The 15,636-nt window shown below is 27.3% G+C and overlaps 2 protein-coding genes across 2 annotated transcripts in view; one reads left to right on the top strand and one right to left on the bottom strand.

Annotated features, from left to right (window-relative positions):
* The window catches only part of LOC100197916 (ubiquitin carboxyl-terminal hydrolase 22), a 90,255-nt gene that overhangs the window by 13,547 nt on the left and 61,072 nt on the right, over positions 1–15,636 (bottom strand). The window contains exon 13 of the mRNA XM_065802284.1: positions 4,258–4,305. Coding sequence (XP_065658356.1) covers positions 4,258–4,305 — 48 coding nt within the window. The remainder of the gene's footprint in view (positions 1–4,257; positions 4,306–15,636) is intronic.
* Positions 8,696–9,393, top strand: LOC136084117 (uncharacterized). Its single transcript, XM_065804263.1, has 2 exons — positions 8,696–8,866; positions 8,955–9,393. Exons 1-2 carry the CDS (start codon positions 8,832–8,834, stop codon positions 9,391–9,393), a joined length of 474 nt encoding a protein of 157 aa, XP_065660335.1. The 5' UTR covers positions 8,696–8,831.

The raw sequence follows: 15,636 nt of genomic DNA, 5'->3' as shown, positions 1-15,636 counted from the left end.
ATGAAGGTTGAACAAATGAACAAAAAAAATATCTCTAACAATTTAAAAAAAAACGCTTTGACTTTTTTTGGCAAGCATTTTTTCATGCATTTGTGGGCTTGTAGGCAAGCGCAAAAAGATTTAAGGAGTGCGAAAGTGCTGGCTAAACGGAGAAGACTGATAATATATATATATATATATATATATATATATATATATATATATATATATATATATATATATATATATATATATATATATATATATATATACATATATATATATACATATATATATATGTATATATATATGTATATATATATATGTATATATGTATATATATATGTATATATATATGTATATATATATGTATATATATATATATATATATATATATATATATATATATATATGTATATATATATATATATATATATATATATACATATATATATGAATAAAAAAGAAATATTTCAAAAACAATGTTTTTGTTTGTTAATTAATTTAATTTGCAAAAAATAATGAAAAAAAAAACTGTAAGAATAACAATAGAGGTTATAAAAGAATGAAGGTTACAGGAACACAGGTAAGTAGTAGTAAAAAGGTAAACAGATTCTATCTGTTGAACTGCCTTGCACCCCTTCTTCATTTAGTAGGCCGGCGAAGATGTATCTTTAAGACATTGTTTCCAGTATAGGATGTTGAATGCTGGATCTTCTTGACTGATGCATGGGTTTTGCTTGTGTCTTGTGTCTTAAAGCCTTTTGTTATGGCTTAACATTTATTAACAGTAATGAGGCAATTGCTTGGCCTATTAAATAGTGTACTGCGTACTATCAATGCTTTGACTCAAGTTCTTTAACAAAGAACTTGAGTCAAAGCATTGATAGTACGCTTTTAAAAATGAATAAAGTACCAAAAACTAAAAAACACAAAAAACCATTGTCATCACCAAGTTCTCTAAACCTATCATTCACTAATATTTGTGGTCTTTGGAGTAATTTTTCTTCTGTTAAGTCTTATCTCTTGTAAGGTTCACCAGACCAGCTTGCTCTTTGTGAGACTAATTTGAATTCAGCTGTCTCATCTTGTGATCATAGTTTTGATGGTTATCTTCCTTTAATTCAAAAAGACTCCAATAGTCACATGCTTGACCTGGGAATTTACATTCGTAAGAATTCACCCATTTGTCGTGAAACTAGGTTTGAATCCACAGACTATTCTTTTATGTGCTTTCGTTTAGCACCACTCCACTCTATTGCCTTTCTCTATATTCTATATCGCTCTCCTTCATCTCAAGACTGCACTTTTTTTAATGTTATTTCTGATCATATTGACCAACCCCTCCCTCTTTATCCATCAACTAATATTGTTGTTGTTGGTGACTTTAATGCTCATCACATTAAATGGCTTGCCTCTAGTGTCAGTGACTCTGCAGGCATTAAAGCCTACAGCTTTTGCCTTTCTAAATCCCTAACTCAAGTAGTCAACTTTCCAACTCGCTTTCCAGACAACCCGAATCATTTACCTTCTCAACTCGACATATGTCTTGTTTCTGATCCTTGTCAATGTTCGGTTTCTCCACATTCACCCTTAGGTGCTTCTGATCACAGTTTGATCTCTCTAAAACTATTATCTCATTCTTCTTCATCATCTGGATCCCCCTATCATCATACCTCCTACAACTAACTTAAAGTTGAATAAAACTCTTTTCGTGATTTTGTTTGAGATGGCCCTTGGGTAGAAATCTTTCATCTTCCTGTTGACAAATATGCTTCTCACATAACTTCGTGGATTCAGGCAGGGATGGAATCTTTTATTCCCTCTCAAAAATTCCAGGTCAAAGCCTCACTCTTCTCCATGGTTTTCCTCACATTGTGCTGATGCAATTGCCAATTGAAACCATTACTTCCATATCTATCAGCAAAAAAATTCTCCAGAAAACAGATGTCTGTTTATTAAACAGACATCTGTTTTCTGGAGAATTTTTTTGCTGATAGATATGGAAGTAATGGTTTCAATTGGCAATTGCATCAGCACAATGTGAGGAAAACCATGGAGAAGAGTGAGGCTTTATTACAGCTAGAAACCATTGTAAAAAGGTTTTCTCTAACGCCAAAGCCTGCTGTTCTCAGGTCATGAAATCTCGTATTTTATCACAAAAATAAGGCTCTCATGACTTCTGGAGAATCTTTAATATTATCAAAAATAAGAGCAAATCTGTAATTCCACCTCTCTTGTATGGTTTAGACTTTGTCACCTAACCTAAAGACAAAGCTGAATTGTTTGCTAAGAACTTTTCATCATTATCATCTTTTCATTCCACTAGTTGCGTTCTACCTGATATACCCAACAAACAGGTTGATCCATTGCTTGACATTCGTATTACTCCAGCTTCTGTATCTAAAGAGATTTCCTGCCTAGACTCTTCTACAGCTTGTGGCCCGGGCAACATACCTGTTATAGCCTTGCAGAAGTGTTCTCCGGAGCAGTCATCTAAACTTTCAAAATTATTTAACAAGTGCTTATCAGAGTCTTGTTTTCCAGCCTGCTGGAAAGCAGCATGTTATCCCTATTTTCTGTTATCCCTATTTTCAGAAATTCTTGAGAGCGATCTGATTTGTCTAACTACCGTCCAATTAGTTTTCTTCCTATCACAAGCAAGGTTTTTGAATCTATAATTAAAAAACACTGAATCTCTCATCTTGAATCTAATAACTTACTTTCTGATCATCAATATGGATTTCAATCTTCTCGTTCTACAGCCGATTTCCTAACAGTTATAACCGATAAGTTTTATTATGCATTAGATAAAGGTGGAGAGGTTAAGGTCATCACTTTTGACATTTCTAAAGTTTTTGATAAAGTTTGGCATGCTGGTCCTCTCCATAAGCTTTCTTCTTACAGTGTATCTGGTAACATCTCTAAGATTATTAAATCCTTCCTTTCCAATCGTAGTATAGAAGTTGTCTTGATTGACAGTACTCTGCTTCTTATTCTGTAACTTCAGGGGCTCATCAAGGTTCAATCTCGGCCCTATATTCTTTTTAATTTACGTTAAGGATCTAAGGTGGCATTGTTCGCTGATGATACTACCATTTATTCTTGTCATGATAAAAAGCCAACACTATCTGATTGCTTGGAGGGGGCATTTGGGCTTGAAAAGTATCTCACTTCTACTACAGGGTGGGGCATACAGTGGCGGGTGAACTTTAATTCAGATAAAACTCAATTTTTTTCAGCCAATCATTATTGTAATAATTTAGTAATCTTCCTATATTTATGAACAGTAATGTACTCAATGAGTCATCTACCCTTAACCTTCTAGGATTAACTCTTACTTCTGACTATTCTTGGAAACCATATATCAAATCCATTGCAAAATTAGCATCTGCTAAGGTTGCATCTCTTTATCGAGCTCAACACTTTCTTACTCTGGATTCTATTCTCTATCTCTATAAATCTCAAATCCGGCCTTGCAATGAATACTGTTGCTATATCTTGGGCGGATCTTCTAATGATGCCCTTTCTCTTTTAGAAAAGGTGCAAAAACGCATTGTAAACATAGTTGGACCTGCTCTTGCAGCCAACCTCCAACCATTAATACTCGTCGTAATGTTGCATCTCTTTCTCTTTTCTACAAATACTCTAATGGGCACTGCTCTAAAGCCATAGCCTCTCTTGTGCCATCTAGTAAAATTCATTCTTGTGTTACTCGTCATTTAATTAAGTCTCATCCTTTTTCTGTGAATGTTCCCAAGTGCTCCAAAAACTCTTATTCCTTTAGTTGTCTAGTTTTTTTCCTTGAACTTCAGTTCTTTGGAATTTGCTTCCTTCATCTTGCTTTCCTGATTTATATAATTTGCAATCTGTCTGTAAATCGTTATCTTGCTCTACAATCTTCATCTTTTCTCTTCGAGTAACTTCCAACTCTAATAGTGGTTGCTTGCAGCCTTGTTGGAAGCGTAGATGTTTAAAAAAAAAAAGTTATACATAGGTGACATAACTATATATGCATAATTATATATAGGATACAGAACTTCTCTTTTTTAAGCCTTAAAAAAAATTTAAACTCCATCCCTAGACATTTACTAAATAAGCTACAAAATGGAATTTGATAAAAGAAATTGTAAATGGGATATAGGAAAAAAAGTAACAAAATAATATTTAAACTAAGCAACACAATGATAGTTCTATAACAGCAAAATAATCAAATTAAATTTCAAAATCAAATCAAAATAATCAAATCAAATTAAAATAATCAAAAAAAATACTCACTTATTATCTAAAGACAAGCCAGAAGCCACACTAGAATGGTCCTTTGCACTAAACAACATTAAAAAAATATATAATATTGGTATAGCAAAATGTTTTTTTATTTAGTAAACTTGAATTTACTATGCTCAACTTCATATGCAGCAGCAAGAAAAAGTTAAGAAAGCTTTGTAAAGTTAAGTAAGTTTGACCATTACTTAACTGCAATGTTCTGTAACTATAATGACCATTACTTAACTGACCATTACTTAACTGTAAATATAGTGTTTTTAAGTTTGTTTCGGAATTGTAGGTTTAAAAAAAAAGAAAAATAAAAGAATGAAAAATATATATTTATTTTTTGCAGAAATAAATACCAGCCACTTGAAGATGTTCTCTACTTTTTTTTTGTAGATACTGTTCCCATCCAAACCTTCACAAATGACTTTTTCAGTCACATGTCATTAGTGAAATTAAATGTGAAGTTAAATATCCATTTACTGATATACATATATATATATATATATATATATATATATATATATATATATATATATATATATATATATATATATAAATTTACCGGACATATGACTTTTTTCCGCCACCCAAATTATTTGTCTAGAATAGCCCCTGTGTGTGTGTATAAATAAATATATATATATATATATATATATATATATATATATATATATATATATATATATATATATATATATATATATATATATATATATATATAAATTGATTTTAATAAAAAAGGCAGCGTATAACTATTTTTTAAATATATTTTAGATATAATAATATATTAACAACATTTTGCTGACCTTTTGTGGTCAGCGCCATCAGGTGATGCACCTGATGACACTGACCACAATAGGTCAGCAAAATATCATTAATATATTATATCTAAAATATATTTAAAAAATAGTTACAGGCTGCCTTTTTATTAAAATCAATTTATATATATATATATATATATATATATATATATATATATATATATATATATACATATATATATATATATATATATACATATATATATATATATATACATATACATATATATATATATTTATATATATAAAATATATGTATATATGTAAAATCCACTAAAATAATTTACATATATATATATATATATATATATATATATATATATATATATATATATATATATATATATATATATATAGGGGCTATTCAAGACAAATAATTAGGGTGACGGTACCCCCTATGCTGGCGCCTGCTGTAAGGAAATTTGGCTGAAGGATTGCTATATGTAGGTATCGTTTGCGAAAAAAAACAAACAATGTATATATATATATATATATATATATATATTTATATATATATATATATATATATATATATATATATATATATATATATATATACATTGTTTGTTTTTTTGGCTTGCTAATCTCAGGTCATGAAATCTTGTATTTCGCCACAAAAATTAGGCTCTCGTGACTTCTGGAGAATCTTTAATAGTATCAATAATAAGGGCAAATCTGTAATTCTACCTCTCTTGTATGGTTCAGATTTTGTCACCTCACTTAAAGACAAAGCTGAATTGTTTGCAAAGAACTATTCATCAATATCATCTCTTGATTCCACTAGTTGCGTTCTACCTGATATAGCTGTCAAACAGGTTGATCCATTGACTGATTAATTGAGGTTGTTCAAACCTTTTCTTCAAAAAAAATTTTTATAAGTTCTTGATAGTAAAATCATTCTGAAAAGAGATAAAATTCAGAAAGTAATAAAAAAAATGATCCTCAGGCACTATAAAGGTGGAAAATGGGAACCAATGAAAAACTATTATACAGAGTTGATAGAGAATAAATTCAGGAAGTTAAACAATATCAAAGACTGCACCAAAGTTAAAAAAAACTTTACAAACAGATCATGGTATAACTGTAAATCCTCAAACCTGTTTCCAATCACTTGAAAAATCAAGGTTTTATAAGTAGAGAGTTGCCCAACAAAAGCTTTTCTCTTGATTCTTTTTTCTCAAAGAAAAAAAATCAAAAGAAAAAATGAACTTGGGCAATAAACTCTCAATCAATGGTGACATGTCTTATGGTCAGATAAAACAAAAAAAAAATTTTTAGTCCTGATGGTATCATACGCGATGGAGAAATATTTTCATTATTCAACAGGATGGAGATCAAAATAACACCTCAAAGTTAGCTACTCAGGGGTTAAAAAAAAACGGTATTAAGATGTTAGATTAGGTTCCTCAGTCACCAGACCTAAATTCAATTGAAAATTTATAAAATCTTTTTCAAATTAAAGTAGCTGAACAAAAACCATGTGTCTCGATTAAAGGAATCATTTGTCTCAATTAAATTAAAAATTTAGTGAAAATTGAGAAAATTTAACATAAATATCTACTGGCTGTTGCTGTCTTTCCCATAACATACCAAATGCAGCAACTAAAACTAACTAATATATACCCCAAAACTGCATCTTAATCACATCTTATTAAAACAACATTGCAAGGTTGCTTTGTTTAAATAGCTTTTGCATTTTCTTTGTGGAATTAATCCAGATGATCTAATTTAGATGAGTATGAAAAAATATAATATATTAAAATACTACTGTTAAAACTTGTTTTATTGTCAATGTGAAAGGGGAAATAGTCTAAATAAAAAAATAATGTGTTTTCTAGAATATATATGAGTGTTCAAGATACCAAGAGTCAACTGTATATTAGGGTACAGTGAGATTTATATGTTTTTGAAAAAAATAAAATTCAAGCTTAAGAAAAGGTGTATTCCTATGTAAAATTTAATTTTCAAGGTAGGTTTGTTATGGACCACTTTTTGATCAGAAAACGTCTTGATACCCAAATTTTCATATTTACACATTATTAAATGAAAAAAACTTAAATTATTATAAAAAAAATAAAATCCGTTTTTATGTAATGAACTCTCCTAATAAGCGCAGCGCCGAATTAATTTTAAAAGATATTTTCACTTGTCTCTCCGCTGTAAAAAACTTTATACAAGATCGAAGTCTGTTACTATGTCGAAAGTTAAGACTAGATCATCCACCACTGCAATTTCAGAATTTATTGGACCTGGAAAAGATTTTACTCCTAGTGAGCTGCCTACAAACAGAGCAGTTATTCAAAAAGGAATTTTACTAAAAGAACAAAAAAGCATAACATGCAATCTACACCATAATAAATATTCTAACAAAGACCTTGCTAGCGATCTGATTCCGTTTGTTCTTGCTCAATGGAGAAAAGCAAATGTTAAGTTTCAACAGCCAGTTATTATTGGTGAGAAATCGCTTTATTATAGAATTAAAACCCTTTAGGAGAAAGTAGAAAACGTTGTATGGGGAAGAACTAAGGCAAAAGTAAAAGAAGAACTTCTATTGAAGTTAGATAAGCTAATGGACCTCATAACATGTCCTCATAAGATACTTCTGTGTGAACATGATCTGTCTGGGTGTTCTTCTCCCCAAAATTGTAAAAGTAAAGCACATATAATTTGCACCTGTATTTTTTCTAAAAAAATTCCAACTATGGAGCTCAGGTGGTTATACAGTCAAAGAAATAAGACAGGTGAAAAGTCTGACATGCAGATGGGACATGCTGATAAGATTGAGACAACAAAACTTAGAAAAAAATATAAGAGAAAAATCAGTGACGAAAAAGCTTATGAGAAAAGAATGAAAAAACTACAAGATGATCAAGCATCCTTTGAGGTAAATATAATTTCATAATAATAAATATTTTCTTTGTTTATATAGCAAATTATATATATATATATATATATATATATATATATATATATATATATATATATATATATATATATATATATATATATATATATATATATATATATATATATATATATATATATATGTATATATGTATACAGCGTATATATATGCATGTATATATATAAATATATATATATATATATATATATATATATGTATATATATACATATGTATATATATACAACGTATATATATATGCATGTATATATATAAATATATATATATATATGTATATATACATATGTATATAAATATGTATATATATATGTGTATATGTATATACATATATATATATATATATATATATATATATATATATATATATATATATATATATATATATATATATATATATATGTATATATATATGTATATATACATATATATATATACATATATGTATATATATACATATATATATGTGTATATATATAAATGTATATATATATATGTATATATATATATATATATATATATATATATATATATATATATATATATATATATATATATATATATATACACATATACATATAAAACAAAAATAAAATTTGTAAAAGTTTGGTTTTAGGTCACAGAAAAACAAGATATAGAATTACATGAAGAATATCAAAAAAATATTTCTCCTGATATTTCTCTCAATAACAACTATAATCCAGTTAATGTTAACTTTACTTTAAAACAAGACAATGAAATTAAATTGTTGGTTGAAAGGCTTCTAAAGGATAAATTAGGTGTCTATGCTTTCCTTGTAACACGATTTTTAGAAAAGAAGTCACGAAAAAACACTATGTCAATAAAAAACACAGCAATGGCTAGTATAAGGTAATCATATAGATTATTATTTTGTTGAGCAGCAAAAGTTAGGATGATGAATTAATAAAAATAAATATAAACTAGTTTTATTTTATAGGTTTGGGATTTCACCTGCTGCAACTGCAGCAATTGCTACAAGTTATCTGCAAGATTTAATTGAAGCAGGATTTCTCACCCCTGAATACTCTTACCTTGCTTGTGATCCTTCTAAGTTAATGAGAGCGAGAAAAAAAGTCATGGTAGTAGCAAAGAATAATGACCATTTCAATCTTCCAAAAGCAGATAATATTGGCATTTACTTTGATGGAAGAAAAGATTCAATAAGAGCGATGATAAATGATTCAAATGGACAGCTACATCCTATTATTATCAAAGAGCAACACATTACTGTGACTATAGAACCTGGTGGTCGATATCTTGGTCATTTTACTCCAATTGCACATACTCATTCAGATAAGCCAGCTAAAAAGATTGCTGTTTATAATGGGTTGTTTATAATTTGCTGCAACAATATAATCTTACTGAATTATGTTTAGTACTTGGAGCTGATAGTACTTCAATTAACACCGGCTCGAAAGGTGGTGCTATAACACATCTTGAAAAGCTGTTAGGTCACAAATGCCACTGAGCCATATGCATGCTTCATTCATTCTTATTTTGTTTACAATTTTACTTCTGTCTCAATTGAGAATTCTTAGAAATCAACCTGTTATAGTAAGAGAAATTGTGACTCCCTACATCCAGCTAGGCGCTTGGTATGCGAACCATGAAAGTTTATTAATCTCTTTATTATCTAGTAATAATGCAGAAGACTGCAACTTTGCAGTTAACCGAATTTTGGAACAAAGGGGTAATGATATCCTTGGAGACATGCGAATCAGACCAAGAAAAACACCTAAACTAAACTTTGCAGCAACTACTCTCAAAGAGCTAGTCAAATGGGAAAATGGTGTGGTACAAGAACCTGTTTTTACTTGTTCGCTCACTAAAGATAAGTTGGTAATGCTAAGATTAACACCTCTAATAACTCCTTCTGTTAAAATTCATACTCAAAGTACCGAGCGTGCTGTAAAACAAGTGACAGTAGCATCCATGTCAGTAGTTGGACCAGATGCAAGAGATGGATATATTAGAGCTAGAGCTCAACATAGAGAGTTGCTACCTGTTTTTAAAACAAAGAAAGAAATTTTAATAAATTTTGTCAATAGATTTGAAAGATATCTTATTTTATTTATTGTTTTTTTAATAGTGTTATAGTAGTGTTATCAAAATATTATTTGGGTAAGGTGGGATAAACCTCCTGTTTATTGGGGAACGGCATCACTGGCACCACCTTTATTTCTAATGAAACAAAAAAAAAAAAACTGTTATAAGCAAATTTGTTAATCATTAAAACCTAATTGAAAATTGAAGACCCCCTCCCCTAAAATGTCCAGAATCTGCATTGCTGGTAGGATTCATGCAAGATAATGACTTTGAAACAAGTATAAAAAAAATTGCAACTGGTCTAAAAACATTATTTGCATTTAATATTTCATCGCAATGAGAAAGAAGAACATGTAAAACATAATAAAGGACAAGTGTGACAAATAAGATTTTACTAAATTTTGCAATTTCTTAAAGTGCAAATTTGGGTATCAAAACTTTTTCCAATCAAAAATATTTTTAAGTAAACCCTATTTAAAATTTGATTTTACATAAGAATACACCTTTTCTTAAGCTTTTAGAAGAAAAAAAAATTCTCGCTGTACCCTACTGTATATATATATATATATATATATATATATATATATATATATATATATATATATATATATATATATATATATATATATATATATATATATATATAAATTAGAAAAACACATTTAATTTTCTTCAACAAGTTGTTTCACCATCAGTAGGTTCATCAGAAAGAAATCTTTCTGATGAATTTGGTGAAGAAAGTTATTGTTTTTACTAAATTATTATTGCTCTGTTCTTTAAGAACACTGAGCATTCTATTTGTAGAATACACAAACATAATATATATATATATATATATATATATATATATATATATTATATATATATATATATATATATATATATATATATATATATATATATATATATGTATATATATATATATACATACATATATATATATATATATATATATATATATATATATAAATATATATTGTGTTATAGGGTTAGGGTCCTAACCCTTTAACACAATATATAAACAAGACTTTCCTAAAATCTTACCTAAGCACTTTTTTGATCAAGAAGTTAGCAATATTAAACAATTTTATTATAGATATATTGATGACAGTTTCATAATCTGGCTAAAGCAATTGGATATTGTAAAGTTTATAAATTCTTTAACTGAAATAGATAATTCTATCAGTTTTACAACAGACCAGGGCAAAAAAATTATAAAAGATGGTAAGATGGTAAAAATTATAAAAGATGGTAATGACAGTTTCATAATCTGGCCAAAACAATTGGATATTGTAAAGTTTATAAATTCTTTAACTGAAATAGATAATTCTATCAGTTTTACAACAGACCGGGGCAAAAAAATTATAAAAGATGGTAACACTTACAATGTGATTAATTTTTTAGACATCTAATATTTATGAAAATTGCAATAAAATAAAAATTTATTTTATATATTATAAATAAATGATTACATAAATTATATCTCGTCATCTTTATCACATAAAAAAGAACATCCCTTTTAATCTGGCTAAAGAATAATTGTTTTCACATCTGATTACAAAAAGGAAAAACAACAATTAGCAGAACTAAAAATATGGCTAAAAGAATGTGAATATAAAATATAATATATGTGATAATATTATAGAAAAAGCTTTTCACAATGCAAGACTCTCAGGACCAGCTTCCCAAAATCCAATCTAAAGAAATCTTTCCCTTAATTATAACTTTTTATAGCAACTTGAATTGTCAACCTTTTATAACTGAAACTAATCAAATAAAAAATTGACTATTATACTTATAAAGATTAAACATTTAATTATTTTTCCTGTTTAATAGGAAAATATTACTTTCATAACAAAAATAGCACTACTGATAATTTTTTGAAAGGCCTCTAGTGCTAAAAAATATTAAACTTAAATTTAGTAATCTTCATTTAAATTATTTCATAGTAACAATAAAAGAAATAAATATTTCATAGGCAGCGTTTATTTGTTTGACTGCTACTTTATTCATATATATGTATATATATATATATATATATATATATATATATATATATATATATATATATATATATATATATATATATATATATATATATATATATATATATCTATATATATCTATATATATATATATATATATATATATATATATATATATATATATATATATATATATATATATATATATATATATATATATATTTATATATATATATATATATATATATATATATATATATATATTATATATATATATATATATATATATATATATATATATATATATATATATATATATATATAAATACAATTTTCTTGAACCTTATGGAACTTTCTTCAGGATATTTTAAGAAATCTGTAAAACCTTCTAAAAGTTTATGAAAACTAGCAAGATTTAAACTATATAAGTTAAAATAATAAACTGCCTGATTGATCAATAGTAATAATAAAATATATGTACTCGTCAGATCGCAGCCAAATAATATAGAAGTATAGTAGCACTTATATTTAATATTATTGCCTTTTAGAAATATATTCAAGTATTATCTTCCATCCTAATATCCTATAACTATAGTTATAAGAATATTGGTTCCACTACTAAAAGAAACACGAATAATTACAAGAATATTGGTTCCTCTAATAAAAGAAACACGAGTATTATATAATTATAAGAATATTAGTTCCACTACTAAAAGAAACAAGAATATGATATAATTTTAAGAATATTGGTTCCACTACTAAAAGAAACAAGACAATCTGGATGAAGAATCTTAAACTTATACAATGTGACTCATAAAATCTTAAACGATTTTATGAGTCACATTGTATAAGAAGAACTGTTCCACTAGAAGAATTATCCCTAGAAGACAACACTTAGATACCACTTAAAACCCTAAAGTTTTTGTTGCAATCTGTTCCTAGAGAATCCATCAAAGAGAGACAAGAACACATAAAGCAAATTGAGAAAGAGCGAACAAGTTTATGACAAAAGAAATTAAATTTTCCACATTTATCATTTTAAGATGTACAGACAAAGCAGAGAATATTTTCATTCATTGAATGAAGTTTTTGACAACACAAAAAAAAGATGGCGAAGACAAAAGATTGTATCATCTTTTACCCTCACCATCATGTCATTACAACTGGGAAGTCTGCTAGTTCAAAAACTATCCATTCATTAAAAAGAAGAAAAATGTCCTTAAAGCCTATTTCAACAACAGTAACCAACAAAGCAGCAACTATTTGTTGACAGTTATCTCAAGATGGGATCAACATTCAGGCACCTTCACAGTCTGGTATATTAGATCAACAATTAAAGAAGCTGTTAAACTTAAAAAAGAAATAAAGAAAACACTACATTTAGAAAGCTGATCCCTGCACTTCGATAGTAAATGTATTAGTCACCAATAATATAAAAAGTGTTGAAGAATAAACAATGAGAAGTAAAGTTACAGATAGACAATGAGAAGTAAAGTTACATAGTTGGTCTACCAGATGGAAAAGCAGATACTGTTGTTAAAGGTATAACAGCTATTCTCAATAAATACAATTTATGGAAGGGTATAAAGATGATTGCAGCAGACACTAAGCATTGTTAGTCAGTTACAAAGTCGTTTTACTGAAAAGACACAGGAAGAACCATAATTTATTGCTTATCAATTTTATGTTCTTGATGGAGTCCTTTACATAGCAATGGATGAAAAACTTGGAAGAAACAACATGTCACCCAATATCAAATATCTGTTTATTCCAGAACTTGTAAAGAACTATGAACAGCTCAGAAAGAACTTCAAGAATGGTAAAGAAGTGATTACTGAAACAACAGGATGACGTGATAATATTTTTTGAAGAATCTGGATTATTTCCTGTGAAATTTCAGAAAATACCTAAATTAGATAATGCAAGATGGAACTCCTAAACAATACTAGCTCTTTTGGTATTTATTCTTCAACCAGAGAGAAGAGACTTACAACTCGACATTTGTAGATTCATCTCTTACAGATAATTGGACCATTGGTTTACTGACCAAATGTACAATGCAGATAATTATCGGAAGCTATATAGCAGCTTGTATGGTCAAAAAGCGTTAATCTCAGTGATAAAGTTTTTGATACAGGAACCATTGAGACTGGAAATTCCCAAAACAAATTGTGCAGAACAAGCAATCAAGTGTCTTTGAGATCTTTTTGACATCTGTAAAAGGAAAGAGAACCTCCAGCTTAGATTTATTTTGTTTTTAAAGTATAAGAATTTTATATTATGCTTTAATTAAGCTGAATAATACACAACATTTTATTGATGTATACAATAGCTTTTCATACTTGTAGAATTGTTATTTAAGTTTGTAATTTTATATTTATTTGTAATTTAGAGAGTTACAATGTAACACTGAACACAAAACAGTTATAACTCTTGTCATTCAAACTTTTGTAATAGTGTTTTGTAATTGTTGTCATAGTGTGCTGTTTTCAAAATGTTAACTAATTTATTAAACCACTTAAAAAATATATTCATATATATTTCAATAACAACCAAACAAAAGTACTTTAGCGCAACAAAAACAGCATAGACTCATGCAAAATTGCTATATGAGCATGTGACATGCATAACTCTTTATCTACATCTACTATAGCATGTTTAGAAAAACATGCTTACTAGTTTTGCTTATTTTTATAGCATACAGCTTTTTTTTTTTTTTTAAAAAAAAAAAGAAGAATATTGAAAAAAAAGATTGTTGCCTATGCCAAACCCACAATCAATGCAGCTGCACTCATTTGTGGCAGAAGGTATAAAATAGTCTCCATATGTACTGAAGCCCCAGCAGCAGGCTATTTCAGTGTATTTTTTCAGTTTTTTATATTTGTTCAAGCTATTTAATAACTAACATTAGACAGTATTGTTTCGTCCTTTACAACTCATCAGTAATGTTCTCATTTTATTGGACCAAACCTTAGCAATAAAACAAAAAAACTGATTTAAACCAATTTAAAAGAGTGTATATGCCTAAGTGCTTAAACTACAAAGTAGTTAAACAGCATTACGCAAACAGCAAGGACACATCATATGGAGAGTGCTTAAAAAAACAAAAAAGTAAAGGAGCTATATCCAACATAAGACAATATATATGTATGTATGTATATACATATATATATATACATATATATGTATATACATATATATATATATACATATTTACACATATATATATATTTTATATACATATATATGTATGTATATATATATATATATATATATACACACATATATATATATATATATATATATATATATATATATATATATATATTATATATATATATATATATTCCGGTCCCCTGAGAGTATCAATATATATATATATATATATATATATACATACATATATATGTAAATAAAATATATATATATGTATATATATATATATACATATATATGTATATATATATATATATATATATATATATATATGTATATATATATATATATATATACATATATATGTATATATGTATATATATATATATATATATATATATATATATATATATATATATATATATATATATA

The sequence above is a fragment of the Hydra vulgaris genome, chromosome 08, assembly GCF_038396675.1.
Source record: "Hydra vulgaris chromosome 08, alternate assembly HydraT2T_AEP".
Lineage (NCBI taxonomy): Eukaryota > Metazoa > Cnidaria > Hydrozoa > Anthoathecata > Hydridae > Hydra > Hydra vulgaris.
The sequence above is the reverse complement of the archived record's forward strand: the minus strand, read 5'-3'. Positions and strand labels throughout refer to the sequence as shown.